Source organism: Nycticebus coucang, chromosome 10, assembly GCF_027406575.1.
Source record: "Nycticebus coucang isolate mNycCou1 chromosome 10, mNycCou1.pri, whole genome shotgun sequence".
In the NCBI taxonomy this organism is placed as follows: domain Eukaryota; kingdom Metazoa; phylum Chordata; class Mammalia; order Primates; family Lorisidae; genus Nycticebus; species Nycticebus coucang.
This window is the reverse complement of record NC_069789.1, coordinates 78,113,695-78,133,119: the sequence shown is the minus strand read 5'-3', so window position 1 is coordinate 78,133,119 and position 19,425 is coordinate 78,113,695. Positions and strand designations below refer to the sequence as shown.

General features: G+C 44.2%; 1 protein-coding gene across 4 annotated transcripts in view; it reads left to right on the top strand.

The window, feature by feature from the left end:
* RGL1 (ral guanine nucleotide dissociation stimulator like 1) overlaps positions 1-19,425 on the top strand; it is a 287,354-nt gene that overhangs the window by 262,722 nt on the left and 5,207 nt on the right. For all 4 annotated transcript variants that reach the window (XM_053605796.1, XM_053605793.1, XM_053605795.1 and 1 more), the window contains 5 exons: positions 347-468; positions 3,254-3,343; positions 9,590-9,776; positions 13,622-13,876; positions 17,865-17,979. In XM_053605796.1, coding sequence (XP_053461771.1) covers positions 347-468; positions 3,254-3,343; positions 9,590-9,776; positions 13,622-13,876; positions 17,865-17,979 — 769 coding nt within the window. The remainder of the gene's footprint in view (positions 1-346; positions 469-3,253; positions 3,344-9,589; positions 9,777-13,621; positions 13,877-17,864; positions 17,980-19,425) is intronic.

Sequence of the window (19,425 nt, the reverse complement as noted above, 5' to 3'; positions counted from 1 at the left end):
TCCAAGGATGAAAATGGAAAAGGGTGTGGAGGGAAGCCACTATAACTTTAGGTAGTGACTAGTCTGGGCTGCCTTGGGAGCTTGTTTTATTGATATAAATTGCTTTTTCAAGGAGAAAGGAGGACTAAAAATTAAAAGGTAACAGGACTTCTAAGATTCAGAGTTAGAATTGTTAAGGGTTAGTCAGCTCTTGTATTTCTAAGGAAGCAATATTTCAGAATCCTTCTCTGGTTGGTTTTCACCATCTTTTATCCTAATGTGGTATATTTTCATGTTGAAAGGTTCTATATTTGGTTGGCCTTATTATCCACTCTCTTTCTCTTTTTGGCGCTCTGTCTGCTTTTAGGAATTTGAAGTGATTGCCCAAATAAAGCTCCTACAGTCTGCCTGCAACAGCTATTGTATGACCCCAGACCAAAAGTTCATCCAGTGGTTCCAGAGGCAGCAGCTCCTAACAGAGGAGGAGAGGTAGGGTGACCTGCTGTCCATCCAGGCCAAACTGAGGTGTCGGTGAGGGGAAGAGAAGTGCTGCGCCTAAGACCTCGCGGGATCATTTATTCGGTGACAACTTAGTGAGCAGTTACTAGGTTCTTGGTCCTCAGTTTTCACAGGAGGATAGTACAGCAGGAAGAGCTGGATTGATGGACGGAAGATGCGCTTTCCAGTTCTTTTTTTTTTTTTTTTTCTTTTGCAGTTTTGACCGGGGCTGTGCTTGAACCTGCCACCCCTAGTATATGGGGCCCGCGCCCTACTCCTTGAGGCACAGGCGCTGTCCCACGCTTTCTAAGTTCTTATTTATCACTGTAAACTTGAACAAGGCACTTATTTTTCCTTGTCTTCGAGATACTCATCTATAAAATGTTTATTTGTGAGGCTTAAATAAGAGAACAGTGTTTGGAACACATTGTTTGAATGCTTATCATCACCTGAGCTCAGGCATTCAAGACCAGCCTGCGCAACAGCCTGACCCTGTTTCTACTAAAAATAGAAAAACTTTTAGCCGAGTGTTGTGGTGGGCTGTGGTCCAAGCTACTCAGGAGTCTAATGCAGGAGGATAGCTTGAGCCCAGGAGTTTGAGATTTGCTGTGAGCTATGACACCATAGCACACTACCCAGGGTGACAGAGTGAGACTGTGTCTTAAAAATAAAAAACAGAATGCTTATTGTCACCACCACTACCACCATTGTCACCATGTTTTTTGCTGTTATTAATTAGTGTTAGGTTTCAGGGAGCTTTCAATCTAGGGAGAGAGACAGACTCCTGAAGAATTAAAATAAGATGAAGAGCTGGAGTGCTCCAGAACCTCCAGGCAGGAGCAGCTCATTTGACCACGGAGGCAAGGGACTAGGGAAGGTATAAAGGTGTTAACATTTAACTGGCCTATGAAGGAGAGATAAGAAGCCAAAAGAATATTCTAGGCTGAGAGAGAATATGAGCAAAGGCCTGGTGGCCTGACATTGTTGTCATCTGGAGGAACAGCGATAACTCGCATGTGTGGGGACACAAGGAACAGGTTTCACCTTAGTGGCTGATGAGCACAGAGAGGCACATTAGTCCCAGTGCTTTGCCTGTGGGCCCAGCAGGGCAGCATTTATCTTGTAGTCTGGTGGTTGTCAGATGGGTCTGCTGGCCATATGTGGCCCACTGCCGGTTTTTTATTTTTAAATGGTTGGAAAAAATCCAAAAGAAGCATATTTTGTGACATGGAATAGTTATTTGAAATTCAGATTTCAGTATCTACATAAATAAAGTTTTATTGGAAGACAGCTCATTCATTTACATCTTATCTGTGGTTGTCTTCATGCTTTAAAGACGGAGCTGAGTAGTTGCAACAGAGACCATATGGCCTGCAGAGCCTAAAATTGGTACTTACCATGTGGTCCTTTTCAGAAGTTTACTTAGCCCTGCTGTAGACTAGGGGATTTCCTTAGAAGTTTATCATAATGGAGAGTGAAATTGACTTTGCCAAAGAGGTTTTGTTTTAGAGGAGAGCTCTAATTCTTCAAAGTAAATGTATATGCTATGTAGTTCTATCACAAATGTCACAGGGTACCGACTTAATGGCCCAATTGTACAAACTGTCTTACTTAGAGAAAGTGATAGTATTTGGATTCAAACTCAGGTGTGCTTGGCTCTACAACCTAAGCTCTGAAGGTGGTTATGTAATGTTGGGGTCCCTTCCCCACCTACCCGGTAACCAAACACATCTGGCAAGAGCTACAGGCTTTTATAAAAGGCATTTCAGGTCAGATATCAATTCCTCTTGTGCTTGGGGCAGTTATATCTGCCTGGCATATAGATGTCTGAATCTGGAGCACTTAAAATTTAGTATGTTTTGGCAATTAAAAATCATATTTCTAAATTTTTATCAGAAACCTCAAACTCTTAGGCTTAAGCAATTCTCTTGCCTCAGCCTCCCAAGTAGCTGGGACTACAGGCGCCTACCACAACACCTGACTATTTTTTTGTTGCAGTTGTCATTGTTGTTTAACAGGCCAGGCCGGGCTTAAACCCACCAGGCTCAGCGCATGTGGCCAGTGCCCTACTCACTGAGCTATGGGTGTGAGCCACAAAAATCTCTTCTATCATTTTTTTAGATAAAAGTTAAGTCATAGCTGGGCGCAGTGGCTCATGTGTGAGGCGGGCTGATCGCTTGAGCTTAGGAGTTCCAGACCAGCCTCAGCAAGAGTGAGACCCCATCTCTAAAAAAAATAGCTGGGTGTTGTGGTGGGCACCTATAGTCCCAGCTACCAGGGAGGCTGAGGCAAGAAGATCACTTTGAGTCTAAGAGTTTGAGGTAGTTGTGAACTATGATTCCATGGCACTCTACTGGGGGTGGCAAAGTGAGACTCTGTCTCAAAAAAAAAAGTAAGTCACATCTGCATGCGAACAAGTATTTAAAGTAATAGGAGGAAGGTGGTGGAGGAAGGGAGAGTCTTCCCCTGGCCAAGCAGAGGGATGAGAATGATCAGGTTCTGGAGCGGCTGGAGCCGGCTGTCAGTGCCTGGAAGCACATCCTTGGATTTGAGACATGAGGAACTAAGCAGCCTCCAGCCACTTGCTACAGGAGGCCCTGGAAATAAATTCGTAAAATTTGGCTCTCATGTCAGTACCCTCTGATACTGGTGATAAAACCACATAGGTTTGAATAATTAGAGCGTCCCTCTAAAACAAAAGCAACAGCTCATGTGAATTTAAACTACTTTTCTCTTCTCAAACTTTGGCCTCATGGAGCACCCTTTTCTTTCCCAGCTACGCCCTCTCGTGTGAGATTGAAGCGGCTGCCGATGCCAGCACCACCTCGCCCAAGCCTCGGAAGAGCATGGTGAAGAGGCTGAGCCTGTGAGTGTTGCGGGGTCCTGGGGCCCCAGGAGGGTCCCATGAGAGTGGGGAGAGGTAGTGATTTTAACACGCACCCCTTGAGCCGGGGCACTTCTCTCATTTGTTAGTTTGCTGTGAACTGAAAACATGTGCTCCTCTCTCTGGTGTAAACAATTTCCATCTCCTGCCTGGACGCCTTCACCACAGCCTTACTGTCTTCTGGCAGCCCTCTGGCCCCATTCATCCGTTCTCCTCTGAACAGCCAGGTGGTCTTTTAAGATGCGGTCAGACTGCACTGCTTCCTTGCTTACAACCCCCAGGGGTTTTATTTGAAGATAAAACCCAAACTCCTCCTCCTAATTATTAGGCCTTATACGACTTCCTCCCAGTTTCCCCCTTGGAATCTTGCCATGGGGACTTTTCACCAACTGTTCCTGGGCCCTGGAATGCTCTTTTTTTGTGGCCAGCTCTTTCAGATACTGGCAAAAATATTCCTTCCCAAGAAGAGAACCCTCTCTAAGGTTGCTGATGACTCTCATTCTAGTTGTTTCCTTTAAGGTACTAAGCAACCCGAGAACAGGAACCTTGTCCATCATGCTCGTGGCTGTAGGTTCCCACTGAGTGCCAGGCACACACGTGACCTCCATCGCTGACCTCATAATACCTGTAAACCCCAAAGTCCTTGCAATGCCCCACAAGGCCCTTGGGGTCTGCAGCCTCAGCCCACTCATGGCCGCGTGCACTTATCCATGTCATGCCTGTCTGCCTGTCTGTCCTCCTCCCTCCCTGCTCCCTCTGATCTTTGCACTGGGATCACCCACAGCTCCCTGAACACACGAGACCCACTAATTTTATTTGCCTTTTCTTCTTTTGTTATGCACACTCTTCCCCCAGACAGTCACATGGCTCACTCCCTCCCTCTTCAGAGAGTTGAAGGAATGCCGCCTTCTCAGCCTTTACTGACTGCTCTTTTTAATGCTATAACCTGTCCACCTTACCTGACCTTGGTGCCCTCGCTCACCTTCTCTTTCTTTGAATTTCTCCATCACCTTTGCCTCCACCTGACATATTATAAGCTCCACTCCTGTTTATTATCTAGAACGCAAACTCCCTGAAGGTCGGCATTTCTGTCTAATTTTGTTCTTTGCTGTATCCCTGGAATCTAGAGTGGCACCCAGCATGTAGTATATGATTAATAAACATTTATCAAATGAATAAACTGAGCCACGAGCCAGGGCTGTTCTGAGAGCAGTGCAGGCATTTCTCACCCAATCCACAAAACAACCTAAGAGGCAGGTCTTACTCGTATAGCCATTTTATAGATCAGGAAAGGGAAGCGCAGGCAAGGAAAGTAGCATGTTAGGAAGTGGAGGATCGGGATTCAAGATCTGATTCTAGAGCCAGGTTTGTACCCTCTTTCCCATATTGCCTTTTGGAAGAAAACTTTCTGAAGGAAGAGAGCAAGGGAAGAGGCAATGACAGTTAAAAAGTGGAAGAGAGGAGAAAAGGGAAGGAAGGGGGGAGGAAGGGAGAGACTGTTCATTTAATGAGACCCTGTGCTTGGATTGTAACGTTCTATAGAAGAACCTTAAGAGAACCTGGTCTCTGCCACAGAGTTGATTTCTTTTTTTTTTTTTTTTTGTAGAGAGAGTCTCACTTTATGGCCCTCGGTAGAGTGCCGTGGCCTCACACAGCTCACAGCAACCTCCAAACCTCCAACTCCTGGGCTTAAGCGATTCTCTTGCCTCAGCCTCCCAAGTCGCTGGGACTACAGGCGCCCGCCACAACGCCCGGCTATTTTTTGGTTGCAGTTTGGCCGGGGCCGGGTTTGAACCCGCCACCCTCGGTACATGGGGCCGGCGCCTTACCGACTGAGCCACAGGCGCTGCCCTGGAGATCATTTCTTAGATGTTTGACTTTTAAAGACGTTAGACTAATGAATGTAAGGCGGTTCGTTCAAGGATAGGGATTATAATTGAATAAATTTGATCTTCTCTTTCACAGGCCTGTACCTGTGTCTGATCGTTTGGGGGATGAAATCTGCATTGGACAGGGCCAAGCAAGGACAGTGCTCAGGGAATACTGGCCGGATTTTCATGGCAGGGTGGGCAGGGCCCACGCTGACCTGACAGATCCCAGTTACTTGCTGGGTGAACTTAACGTGTTGTCCTTTGGGAGATGAGGATAAGAATGTCCACTTGAGTGGCTTTTTATAATTTCCTAACACAATACCTAGCTCTCAGTGGGTGCCTGAAAAGTTACTAGTCTTTTCTTATGGAGCAAATAAGTTAATCTTTTCAGGGTTTGTTGTTGTCACTGTCAAGACTCTGTCTGCTTTTATGGGTGTTGATACTTCCCAGCACTGTTCCTCTACCCATCTCAGCAAATCACCTTGAGGCACAGGGGCAGGGTGGCACCTGACCTTCCCTGGTCATTTTCCCCAGCCTAACCTACGAAGGCCCAGGTTGGGCACGGAGGGCATGATCTCCTGCTGTCACAGGCTGCTCAGGCTGCTACCTGATACCAGGTGATACAGATGTCAAGGATGAGGTTGGAACACATATTGCTAAACCTCCTTTCTTTGGTCAGATGCCTGCCTGGGCCCTTCTGAGCCCTAGATTTATGAGTTTTTATATTCACCTTTTGAGGGGAATTTTCCATAGTCTCTTGCTGTCTTTTCATGTCTATAGCTATGGGGGAGAAAGAACTCTCTTTTGAGATAAACCGAGGGGCCTAACCTTGCCAGACGGTAAAAGTGGCCTGTGCACAGGGAATCAGGCTCCCTGACGTATGAGTCCAGGAACACGGAGCATCCCAGTGGCCTATCCACTCTGTTAACCGAGGCAACAGAAAGAACTGGGAGTTTCTTTGGGAGTCAGAGGTCCGTAAGGAGAAAAAAGTCTCAGTGTGGGTAGTTGTAATCCTAAGTGCCACGGACTTTGTCCTCTTGCTTTCTCTCCGTCCTCGTTTCTGTGTGACTGCTTTTCTGCTACTCCTCTCCAAGCCAGCGATCTGGATGTATCATGTCAGGTGCTCTAGCAGCCCTGGGTCCTCTCTGTGCTTGTCACAGGCTCTCACTGACTAGAGTCTGGGGGAGGCAGAACTATGAGGGTGCAGCGCCCTGCACGGAGTGTAATGGGCAGCCTGTTATGAGTAAGATCTTGCAGGGATGCCTTGGCATCTGCAGTTGAGTTTGGATTTATTATTGAAGCAGATTATATGTGCACCATCTTATTTCTTATATAGAAGGTGTTTGCATAGCATTCCTTTTCAAAAGATTTTATGATCCTTTTAGTGTGTTTACAAATCTGGGAAATGCATGTTTGTTCTCCTCACGTTTAATGATCCATCATCCAAAGAGGCTGGAGAAAACTTCAGACCTCGGGGGGAAGGGGTAACTCATTTGAAAGTCAGAGACACTCAGTACTGAGCAGCTGTGAACCTTTACAAAGCAAAATGACCATCTTGAATTGTGGAGAGGGAAGAACCTTTAGTCTTTGAACAATTTAGTTCTAAGCTAGAGACTGTCAGATCACGGGTAGAGGATCACTAATTCACAGCCTTTAAAGATCTGCCTTGGAATTCACAGAGCCGTTGGACAGGGGCACTATTTTTTATTTTTTCTTCTGTGAACTGCGATCAGAGTTTACCCTTGTAGCTCCTGTAGTGCCTGAGGTCCATAAAAGGAAAAGACATGAAAAATGGGGCTGGAGGCAGGAGGGTGGGAGGAGGTGGATCAAAGATAGCCTTGAGGTCTTGGAATGCAGGCTTATAATTTGCAAAATGTTTAATAAAAAGTCACACACCTCCTCATTGTTTCCATTATTACTGTAGTTGTATGCAGTCAGGGCTTGTCTGGGTTCAGCCCCGTCTGCTCGGTTCTTTGCAGGCCCTTCCCTCTGACGTCTCCGCTCCCTCCTTTTACTTCCTCTCTCAATGTCATCTGATCATGGTAGACCCTCTCAGTGTTAGTCTGAGGAAGTCTCTACTTTGCCCCCATTCTTGAAACCATTTTAGATGGCCATAAAATTCAAGGATGACTATTATTTTCATTCAGCACTTCGAAGGCATTCTTCAATGTCGTCCTGACATTCCACCGTTGCTTTTCAGATGTCCGATATCTGCTTAATTATTATTTTTTCCGTATTATGTTCCCCACCCGTTTGCTTTTTAAGAACGTCTTTTGTCTTTGATATGCCATTCTGCAGTTAAAGTGGAGTGTTAGTCTTAGTCACCGTATTCAGGATGTGGCTCCTGGATCGTAGGTCTCATCAGGCCTATCAGTTCTGGAATCTTCTCAGCCACTGTCTCTTCAGATGTGGGGCCTCCTCCATCCTCACAGTGCCTTCTTCTGGATTCCTCTCACACACCTGCAGGACTTTCTTACTGTTTTCTCTGCATCTTTGAACCTTTCTGTATCATTATCTTTTAGGCTGATCTTTGAGGATTTTCATTAGATCTATTCTAGTTCATGTTTTTCTTTTTTCTTCAACAGTTATTTTGATCCTTCCACTGAGTTTTTAATTTAAATCACCATATTTTCCACTTACAAGTGAAACTTTTTCAAATGACCTTTTTGTTCTTTTGACAGAGTGCTTTGCTTTAAACTCCTGTCTTTAGTTTCTTCTCTGTCTTCAATATTTTTTAAACATGCCTGTTTTATAGCTTGGCATATGGTAGACATGCAAATATTTGTTGAATGATTGAATAAATTATTAGTTTTTTTCCAATAGTTCTCATAGCTAAAGTTCTCAGGAGTCTAAATCTGCTCCTCTTCACTCTTTCTTTTTTGGGGAGAGACAGAGTCTCACTTTTTTGCCCCCAGTAGAGTGCGGTGGTGTCATAGGTCACAGCAACCTCAAAACTCTTAGGTTCAAGTGGTTGTCTTGCCTCAGACTCCCAAGTATCTTGGACTACAGGCACCCGCCACAATGCCCGACTATTTTTTGAGAGATGGGGTCTCACTCTTGCTCAGGCTGGTCTTGAATTCGTGAGCTCAAGCAATCTCCCGCCTCAACCTCCCAGAGTGCTAGGATTATAGGCCTGAGCCACCACGCCCAGCCTTTGACTCTCTCTGAGTGGAATATTTCTTTGAGCGTATTCTGTAATTTTGTAATGTGAGCTCATCTTTATCAGGGAATTCTCTGAAACAGGAATTGAAGGTATTTTCTTTTAGAAATATTTATATTTTAAAATCTATTTCTCCCAGGGGTATAACTGGCCTGAAAATTTCCAACTCCTAGGCCACCTAGATAGCAAACTGAAGTGAGGCATGGGCCAATCTCACATATGATTTAAAGGGAGACATTTTTCTTCCTTCCGTGCCCAGGTCAACACAGACCGCTTTTCTGTTGTCTTCTTATGCCAGTAAGAAGATATTTTTCTAGCCCATCTTCTTCCTTAACGGTATAGCCCTTAAAGGATCGTCACTCTACATGAGGAAACAGAAGCCTTCATCTTTGGGCCCTGTGTGTGTGTTAAAACCCATGTCACTTTTTTGTCAAGATTGACACTTCCTACTCCCCAGAGCAGCTGCAGAATGAATCCCCATACTTCTGGTTTTCAGTTCCTTCTTCATTTATGGCCTGTACGGGTTTCCCTTACTATCTTGCAAGCTCAACGATGTATTTCTTATTTAGTTATTTTACAGAGGAGAGATTTAGGTTATTGTAATTTGCCAGATTGTGGGAAATACCCTGTTTCCCCGAAAATAAGACATTCTCCGAAAATAAGACCTACTCACAGGAAAGATAAGACGTCCCCTGAGAATAAGACCTAGCACATCTTTGGGAGCACACCTTAATATAAGACACTGTCTTATTTTTGAGGAAGCAGGGTAGGGGTCTTCCTCCTTGGTTTCTTATCCAAAGGAGGAAGCACTGGCAGTGTTTAAACCTGGGAAGTTAAATTTGTGGAATGAAGTGATAGAGGTATGGTGGATGGTATTTTGATCCTTCCAAAGTGTGGTTCAAAGACTGGTAAAGGATAGAGGACCGTTGACCTAGAAAGACCTCAAATTAATACAGCCCTCAGTCAGCTAAATAATCTGTATGTTCTTTGAAGTTAGAAATAACCTATTGAGACCTTTGGGGTGTTCACTATTACTTGTTTGCAACTTTATAGCAAATGTTTTCCTGAAATAATAATAACAGAGCACACAAGATTGAGAAAAAACATGTTAATGTGTTTAATCAACACAAAACATTTCCTTAATCATGGATTCCAGTTTTGTAACAGGCCAAATGCTCGGCATTCTGTTTTCTGCAGACTATTTCTGGGGTCTGACATTATCACCACTAACACTCCTACCAAAGAGCAGCCCAAGTCCACGGCCAGTGGGAGCTCTGGAGAAAGCATGGACTCTGTCAGCGTGTCGTCCTGCGAGTCGAACCACTCAGAGGCTGAGGAGGGCTCTGTTACTCCCATGGACACCCCTGATGAGCCTCAGAAAAAGGTATGCACTTAAGCTTTTGCAGAATTCCTAATGCAGGCATGTGGCTCAGTATTTGCTATATGAGGAATGTCTGCTTTTATCACTCTACTGTGAAAGTCATGTTTTCCAGAGGTGTCAAAAGCAGAGTTCAATCTGGGGACGCATCTCTTATAGAAACAGGTATAAAAGCAGGAAGGTTTGTCTATTCATTTGGCCTTTGAAATACAGTTTTAAACCCGCATCTAAAGGCACTGAAGGACATGAGCTACCCTTTATTTACGAGAAGCAGAAATACTTAGAAGGAGTAAAAATTGGTGACACAATTTAGCTTCTTGGTGACCTTGTCTTAGCTAAGCCTTTACCACATAGAAAACCATTCCAAAACTCAGTGACTTAAAAAACCACTATTTTTTCATCTGTGGGTTGGGTTATTTGGGTTGGGCTTATCCCTGGGCCAAGGATTTGGTTCAAGTCCACCTGTCTCTCACTGTTTTTTAGAGTCATGGGCTACCCAGGACATGCTCTTAGTTTGCTGTAACAGATCGGCAAGAGGGTATGCCCAGCCCCAGAGTACTTACAAAGCCTTAACTTGCGTCAGATCCACCAACATTTCATTGGCCACAGCAGTAATGTGGCCAACTTCCACATAAAGTAAATGGAGGAGGGAAATACGCTCCATTTTTAGTGGACAGAACTGTGAAGTCACGTAGCAAAGGGTATGGATGCAGGGGAGGGTGAGGGATTGGTAGCAATGATACAGTCTGTGATGGCTGAGAAAAAGGAAGGCAATGAGATGTGATAAAGGAATTCCCATAGAGAGTTTCTGTTTTCCATGACTACATAAATAATATTTTAAATTCTGAATCTTCTAAACACATCTGCTTCAATCTGTTGGTCAAGGAGCTTGGTTCAGGGACCTCACCTTTGACATGTCTAGAATTTGCACCGCATTGGAGAGGTTTCCAGTACCCAGACTTGCTCTGTAGGGACTTCTGGCCCCTTAGCTTATGCCCAGACCCATGAGGTAGAGAGCTGGTCACAGTTCCATCATTTGGTTTGTGTCTCCTGCTCTGTAAGGGAACCTGTATGTGGCTTCACATGGAGGTATACGTCACACTGGCAATCTGGGACCCCTCAAGTGACTTTTCCCAGACTCAGCAATCCAGGAAGGGCGTCATACTCAGGACTCACCAAACTACAGTGACTCTGCTCTGGTTGCATTTCTCTCCTTTCTGCTTTGAAATCCAGGGAGTATAATCCTTCATGCTCCTCCAAAAGTAAAAGCTCCGTGAACACCCAGAGTGTCCATTCTCTCAAAAGGCACTAAACTGGGGGTATAAGCAGTCTCTCTGTGACCTAACGTACACTATTGGATTTGTCAAAATCTGGAACAAAGTCCCATCATTCACTTTTCACAGCTTCTTCAGCTTCTTAGGCCCTGTGGCTGATGCCAGGCCTTGTAGGAAAGTGACAGCTGTGGTCTTGCCCGCAAGTTCGTGGGCTTTCTGTCACTCCGGGAAGGAAGAGGGATCACATCCACAGCTGGTGGTGCAGCAGAATGTGCAGTGGTCCAGACCATCCCCTTTAAGCCACGCCGAAGCCCAGTGTGCTGTCATCTGCACACCCCTGGCTTCGTCCTTTATCCTGCTGGCTCTCTCATTTCTTGCACACATCGTGGCTTTGTATTCCTTGGGCAAACCTTTCTCTGAGTCATGCATTTCTGTGGATTGACAAGTATGTGGCCGACTTGGATGCGAGTAGCTCCTGGGCTGCGGCATCCCACATGTTAACTAGAAGGGCCCTCAGTTCTGCTCCGTGCAGAGCTGGACTGGGCTGACCTCCGCAGTCCCGTCCTGCTCTGAGACTCTGTGACAGTCACCCTCTCCAGCAGCCGTCCAGACCATCTGGCTACACCATGAGGTCACTCCTCTTCAGAGTGTAACTTGATGTGCATTCCTTTCTTCGTTCTCCTGATCGTGATTTCTAAACGCTGATTTTCATGCTCATTCCTTAAATTCGCAATAAGAATTGGGGGGGCTCATCAGGCCATCTGTTCAGAGTTGCTGTAAGCCAGGCACCCTCAGGGCTTTGTCTTAATTGTAAATATCACTTGGATCATGGAAAATCAAATAAAGGAGAAAGGGTTTTGATAGAGGAAAATGAAAGTGCAAATTAAAGCAGTAATTGGAAAATGGACCTTAAAATAATACTTCTGCAAGCAAAGTTATACTATTAAAATGATCCCTTATTCATTAGCCTTCAGATTGAGCCATTAAGTTGATTTTGCGTTAACAAAAAAGAAAAAACCCCATACAAAAAACACAAACTAAACCATGTTGTGATAGAGCCATAATTAGACTCTTACCTATCAGAATTGTCACATCATCTTGCTGGCTGTAATTAATAGGCATTAGACCTCAATGTAGAGTTATACTATTGAAAGAAGAAGTCCCCAAGAAATAAGATAGACTCCATTTTGCTCAGGAGCCTGATAATTAGAAAGCTAAAACTTCTGTGTTCTTGTTTCCATGGAAGGACAAATAAATATGAAAGAAATGAATAAGTTATTTGTTTTTTCAAATGACTTCTAGACTCTTTTGTAGGATTAATATAGTGTAATTCAGCTTAACTCATTTCAAGAAATTATTTGTCATTTTCTACAATAAGAAATGGTGTTAAAATGATTCAATGTAATGATTTTTGTGGGTGGAATACCTCCTAGTGAGTTTTAAACATCCTTTTGCTTTGGTAATTAGTATTGCATATATGATAAACGTGTAGTTAATCAGAAAAGCATGTTAACCGTAGTACCATGTTCCTTAATTGTCCTTGATAGACAACATGAAAATGTGGATAGTAGGTTCTGGTAGCAAGTGTGGGAAGTGGAGGAAGTGCTTAAAGGCTGTGTCTTTTTTGAGCAAGTCACTGTTTCTCTGAACCTTACTTTCCTCATCTTCATAACGTGAGATCAGAGTGAGATAAGATCTTCGAAAGCTCATCAGAGACCTCACAGGGCTGAACATAGCCAGGCAGTGGCACATTACGTCCGTTCCTGTGTCACTGTCCCCCGACAGCAGACTGAGCTTGGCCATGTGCTTGCTCTGTGAATTCCGTGGGAGTCAGGGAACTTGGCTGCTCGTTCTGGGGGTGCTGTCAACTATCTGTGTCAACCTGGAGCCCCTGTCTTCTTTCTGGGCCTCAGGTTCCTGAGCGGTAGAAAGGGAGCAGGGCCAGGTGCTCTCCAAGGGGCTTTCCAGCACTAACTTTCCATGCAGAGCTGTATCATCTGTGGTCCTTACTGTAAAAACTTCGGAAAACACAGACATTTCTTTCCTATTACAAGATCTGATTGCAAGGTGGAGTCAGAATAGAATTGTCTGTGGGCAAAACCATACTGAACAATGTACAATCTCAAGACAGTAGGGCTGTATGAACTTTGGCAAGTGTGGCTTTCCTCCAGCCCTGTGAGCGCTTGACTTCCTTCAGGAGCCCATATTGTCTCTAGTGTCTGGTATCTGCTGCCATCTGCTGGTCAACTTAGATAAGAACAGCTAAAAACCAGGCAAGCAAGAGAACCACCTCGCCTCGTGGCTCTAGAGCAGTGGTTCTCAACCTTCCTAATGCCATGGCGCTTTAATACAGTTCCTGTGGGTTGCGACCCATAGGTTGAGAACCTCTGATGTAGAGTGACAAGGTCACGCCGAGTGGGAGGTGTACACACCAGGGACAAGATACATGTGTGCTGTGGGCCATGGTAGAGGAAATCACTGACGTCCTGCTTATCTGCCTCTGCTTTGAAAATTGTAAATCACACTGTTGGCCGAGGTTCTAACCTGTCTTCTTCTGGGATGTGTGTGCTTTTCCAGCTCTCTGAGTCTTCCTCATCATGTTCCTCTATCCATTCCATGGACACAAGTTCCTCAGGGATGTCGTCCTTAATCAACCCGCTCTCCTCCCCTCCGGCCTGTAACAACAACCCTAAGATCCACAAGCGGTCCGTCTCTGTGACGTCCATTACCTCGACTGTGCTGCCCCCTGTTTACAACCAGCAGAACGAAGACACCTGCATCATCCGCATCAGCGTGGAGGACAACAACGGCAACATGTACAAGAGCATCATGGTAGGGGCGTGCCCTGGCCGCAGGGCCTGGCCCTCTACAGCGACTTCTGCGTCTGTCAGCCGCTCAGGCTAACACCCCTAACTACTGATCGTATGAGCGCATACGGAGGGTACCAAAAACATGCACACACATGTTAAGAAAGAAAGAAAAGCTGTATTAAAATTTTAATACTCAATATATACAAAAGATGAATCCAGGTCACGTCGAGTACCTCTTGTAGTTGCAGAAGACAAATGAAATGTGACTTGAGGATTATAAATTTATTTCAGTTTTTACCTTTCTTAAAATGTGTATACATTTTTTGGCACCCTCTGTATATATGCAGACACACAGAATAGATATGTATAAATACCAGCCCTCCCTGATATAGATCAATGGTGAATTTATATAAAAATACATACCCCAACGGTGCATATGGGATATAATTTTTACATGTCAAAAAATGCTAAAACACTATTTAGATCAGTGTTACCTTTTCAAAATTAATAATTTGGGCAGCTGTATGAAAGTATTCCAGGAAAGATACCACTGCTTTCCACCTTCTTGGAAGTCTTCCTGTGGAATTATATGTCTGGATTTATAATTGACTTTCCATGCATTCTTAGCAGTATACTCCCCGATAGCAATAGCTTGGCCATTGGTCATTTGGATCAAATCTAGTTGATAAAGTAGGTGATCGAGCTGGAAGCACAGTTTGGGTCTTTGAGAATCTATGCATATAAAGTGAGATTGACCTTTTATAGCTTCTCGTAGAAACTATGTATTTCTGAGGACAATCCCAAATTTTAATAATTGCTGTCTTTTTGGAATACACACAGAGCCTCTCACAGCAGTGACTGTGGGTGTATAAAGTTTGGTGTATTTATTATAAGAATAGACTCCACAGCTTATAGGAGATCATAAATTGAAAACCAGCTTCTCCCTGGCAGCAGAATCCCACAGCTAATTCCACATCCCTCCTCATCTTCATCACCTGCCTCTTTGAGGGCACAGTGAGTGTTCACAAGCTCAGGTCCAAGTATGACGTAAATGGTATGGAAGGTCTGTCTTTTTAACATTTCAAAGGAAAGCTTTGCCGAAGCATTTATTGAATCAATAAATTATTGACATTTATTACACACGAGTTATTACTAGGCTTTGGGGGAAGGAGATAAATGAGACGTTTCTATCTTCGAGGGACTTGTTATCAAAAGGGTGCTCACAAAGCCTTATTCACAATGTACTGAATTCTGTAATAGGGGCCGGGCCCGATTGTGAAGGGCCCCAAGGCCCACACAAAGGAGTGTGTGTTAATCCTACAGGCAGTAGGCTCTGACTGAAGGCTTTTACGTAGCAATCAGATTTGCTCATTAGAAAAGTAACTGGCATTCTGGACATTTGTTGCTGGAGTTGTGGAGTGTAGACTGGAGGCGGGAAGCAAGGGAGGAAGTTGCTGTCATATTTTGCAGAGGAGATGATAAGGGTTTGAATGATGGTCATGTGGCTGGAGACGACAGGGATTTCCGAACGCTTTTTATGAGGTAGAACTACGGAATCCAGTTTTTAGTTATCAACATTTTGGTTACTGTTATGGAGGAGGAGCATGGTGATGGGTGGGTGTGTCAAGTGAGATATGATGTATTGGGTTAAATACAATATGTTATTAAAATTAATTTCACTTTTTAAAAACTTTTGAAACGTGGCTGCTGGAAACTTAAAATTGAGGCCCGTGGCTCATATTCTATGTCCAATGTAGAGGACAGTGCTACCCGATATATCAGCATAAGGTTATATGACTGAGCCGCTCATGGTAATTATAATCCTTAGTTTCCTTCGGTAACTTTCCTGGTACACTGCCATAAATGCTCAAGGAAAGCCCTTGGACACACCTGGGGAAGCTGAAGGGCAGGAATATGAGGGTAGATAGCCTGGCTTTCTCTTTACATAGCGTAAGCCCTTATGCTAAGCCTTTATCCTGAGTGCTGCCCTTTCTCCTTTAGCTTTCTGCTCTGCTAGTTCAGTTCGACTCAGCTTTGGCAGGATTTCCTTTAGACCAGCGGTTCTCAACCTGTGGGTCGCGACCCCTTTGTAACAATGAAAATATATCCCGCCCATCAGATATTTACGTTACGATTCATAACAGTAGAAAAATTACAGTAGCAACGAAAATAATTTTATGGTTGAGGGTCACCACAACATGAGGAACTGTATTAAAGGGTCGTGGCATCAGGGGACATTAGGAAGGTTGAGAACCACTGCTTTAGACCATTAAAGAATTTTCTTCCTTTAGAATTTTGTGTGCACCTGTTTTTCCCTTGTAAATAGATACACCTGATGTTTTGGTAACAATCAGGTGAACGAGATCTTTGTTGCTTATAAGGACTCACTGTAATGCATGTCACAGACACCAGCTGCTGCCCTAGGTCAGCGGGAGGCATGTGGGCACTGCCATGCTCAGACTCACAGTGGCAGAGTTTCTTGGAGAAAATTAGACTTTTTTTGTTTGGGGGGCTTCTGTAGCCCCCTTACCTCTTGATGAGAACAGTTTTTAATTTTAAGTACGAAGTGAATTTTCATTCACTTATTCAAATTTAAAGAAATCACCCAGGGTATGGTACATGTGTCAACCCTCTTTTCATGTTATCCGGAAGATCCTGCAAATAGTTGGCTGGTAACTGGTGGACTGGTAGGCAAAAGTGGGGATTAGGGAAACCTTTACTGGTGCTTTTAAAACATTTAGAAGCAATTTTTATTTAAGCAAAATTTACATACAGTTTCCACACATGGATTTAAGGGTTCAGCTTTTTGAGTTTTGGTAACTATAATGTATATACTACTACTACCCCAAATCTAGATACAGAACATTTCCATTCCCCAAATTCCCTCCTGGCCCTTCCAATCAGTCCCCTTTAACCTGGAGGTTGTTTTTCTAATGCTATAGATTAGTTTTTCGTGTGTGTGTGTGTGTTTTGAGACAGAGTCTCACTCTTTTACCCTGGATAAAGTGCCGTGGCATCAGTCTAGGTCACAGCAACCTCAAACTCTTGGACTCAAGCAATCCTCCTGCCTCAGCCTCCTGAGTAGCTGGGATAACTGATGTGCAGCACCATACCCAGCTGATTTTTCCATTTTTAGTAGAGATGGAATCTCACTCTTGTTCAGACTGGTTTTCAACTCCTGAGCTCAAGTGATCCTCTGGCCTCAGCTTCCCAGAGCGCTAGGATTACAGGTGTGACCCACTGCACCTGGCCAGTTTTTCCTGTTTTTGAAAGAATGGACTCCAATTGTGTATAATCTTGTCTGTCTTCTTTTGCTCAGTATGGTATTCGCAAGGTGCATCCACACTGTTGAACATGTCAGTTCCTAGTCCTTTCAGCTGCTCAGGAGTGTGGCGTTGTGAGTGTGTAATTTCTTTGTCTGTTCTCCCATTGATAGAGATTCAGACTGATTCTAGTTTTTAGCCGTAATATATCAATCTGCTGTGAATGTTTGCGTACAAGTCCTTTGTGGAAGTCCATTTTTATTCCCTTTAGTAAATAGTGGGATTACTGAGTTATAAGGTCACTTGTACTTCTGGTCAGTGGGCAGAACTGTAGCCATTTTCATCCCACAGGCTGTAACCAGTGCCATCCAGAGAAGCAGTTCTGCATGTGAGGGTAATTTTGGCCCATGACTGATAATGCTTTACATTGTTCACAATCCCTTCCATTATATTCTTTCAGTGGAACATCAACCAGTGTTGGGGAGATGGGTGAGGCAAGTGTTGTCTCCATTTGAACGATGGAGTGCACTGTGATTCAGTGGGTGGGTGACTTGCCCATCTTTTGGCTACTAAGGCTGGAACCAGGGCGAGAGCCCATGAGTGTTAGTTTTGGGACCCCGTCTCTTTCCACTAGTCCATTTGTCCTGGAAAGAACACGCAACACAAGATAGCAAGGAGAGGCTCAGGAGAACTCTCTTAGCAAACAAGAAGCTACATACTTCACAAACCCATTCATTGTCTCTGCAGCTGACCAGTCAGGACAAAACCCCCGCAGTGATCCAGAGAGCAATGCTGAAGCACAATCTGGACTCAGACCCAGCCGAGGAGTATGAGCTGGTGCAGGTCATCTCCGAGGACAAAGGTGCGCACGTGTTCCTTCTCGGGCCAGGCTGCTAGCAGTGTGTCCGTCATGCTCCCCAGTTTAGCAGCCAGAGTATGGATACAGTGTCTGTTTTGTCGGAATCTAGTGGTGTTTTTTTTTTTTTTAATTTCAGGTTAATGTGAAGGTACAAACAATTAGGTTACAATATTTGCATGTGTTAGGTAGAGTCCCTCTTGTAGTTGTGTCCCGTACCCAAATGGTGTGCCTTATACCCTTACACTCGTGGTGGTTTTTAATTGTGCGAGGGTGACAAACTACACCTTCCACTCCCTTGTAGAATTAGGCATGGCAAGCTGCTCCCCCAACTCCCATTCTTGTTTGTCCTGCAGTTTTGCCGAGAACTCCTCCTGTCCATTCTTTATAAACTCATCAAGCATTTTTCCAGGAAGGCGTCTCTCCCTGTGTCAGGAGGTGGAGGGGAGATGGGAATCTGTTGGGATGGCCTCGCCCTTCCTTTACCCAATAATGTGTTTCTAAGTTATGTGTGAACCTGAAACTTAACTGTTGCTGTATTTTCTCAAATGTTTCATTGGTGTGAGGCTTTATCTTTATAATCAATCTTCACATAGCAAAAGATTCTTTACCTCACACTGAGGCAAAGAGCTGGTGCTCTGTTCAGTGGTTCAGGACACCACTGAACATTTCATTTAAAGAAATCCTATTTATGAATCCTTTAAATCCTGTTTAAAATCCTGTTTTTCAATCCTTTTTATCTTACAGCACACTTGAGATTCAGTTCATTGAGTTAAACTTCTGTGGCACACTTACATTATGTTGATTTTAAAAAAGAGTAGAAAGGCGCCCGTAGCTCAGTGGCTAAGGCACCAGCCACATACACAGGAGCTGGCAGGTTCAAATCCAGCCTGGGCCTGCCAAACAACAATGACAACTCCAACTAAAAAATAGCTGGGTGTTGTGGTGGGCACCTATAGTCCCAGCTATTTGGGAGGCTGAGGCAAGAGAATCGCTTAAGCCCAAGAGCTGGAGGTTGCTGTGAGCTGTGACGCCACAGCACTCTACCAAGGGTGACACCGTGAGACTCTGTCTCAAAAAAAGAAAAAAGGTAGGAAAAAAACGAATATACTTACTGTGCTTTGAACTTCTTTCAAAAATAATTTAGTTTAAATTTTTTCACAGCACACCTAAGATCCTCTCAGGGCACACGGGTTGAAGATCACTGCCCTAGGCAAATAATCACCCCTGAATATATTTATTTGCTAATTGGAATTGGGTTTGTATTTGTTAAGAGGAGAACACAGGCTGATAACTCCTCCATACCTTGTCACGTCATAGAAAGTGACTCTTCTCCAGAGTGCAGAAAGAGAAGCACATGTCCTTGACTGAGGCCGCCCTTTCCACAAACAGAGCATTGTGAGTGTCTTATGTAGGGCTCTCTTCATCAACAAGTAGTCCTTTCTATAAGTA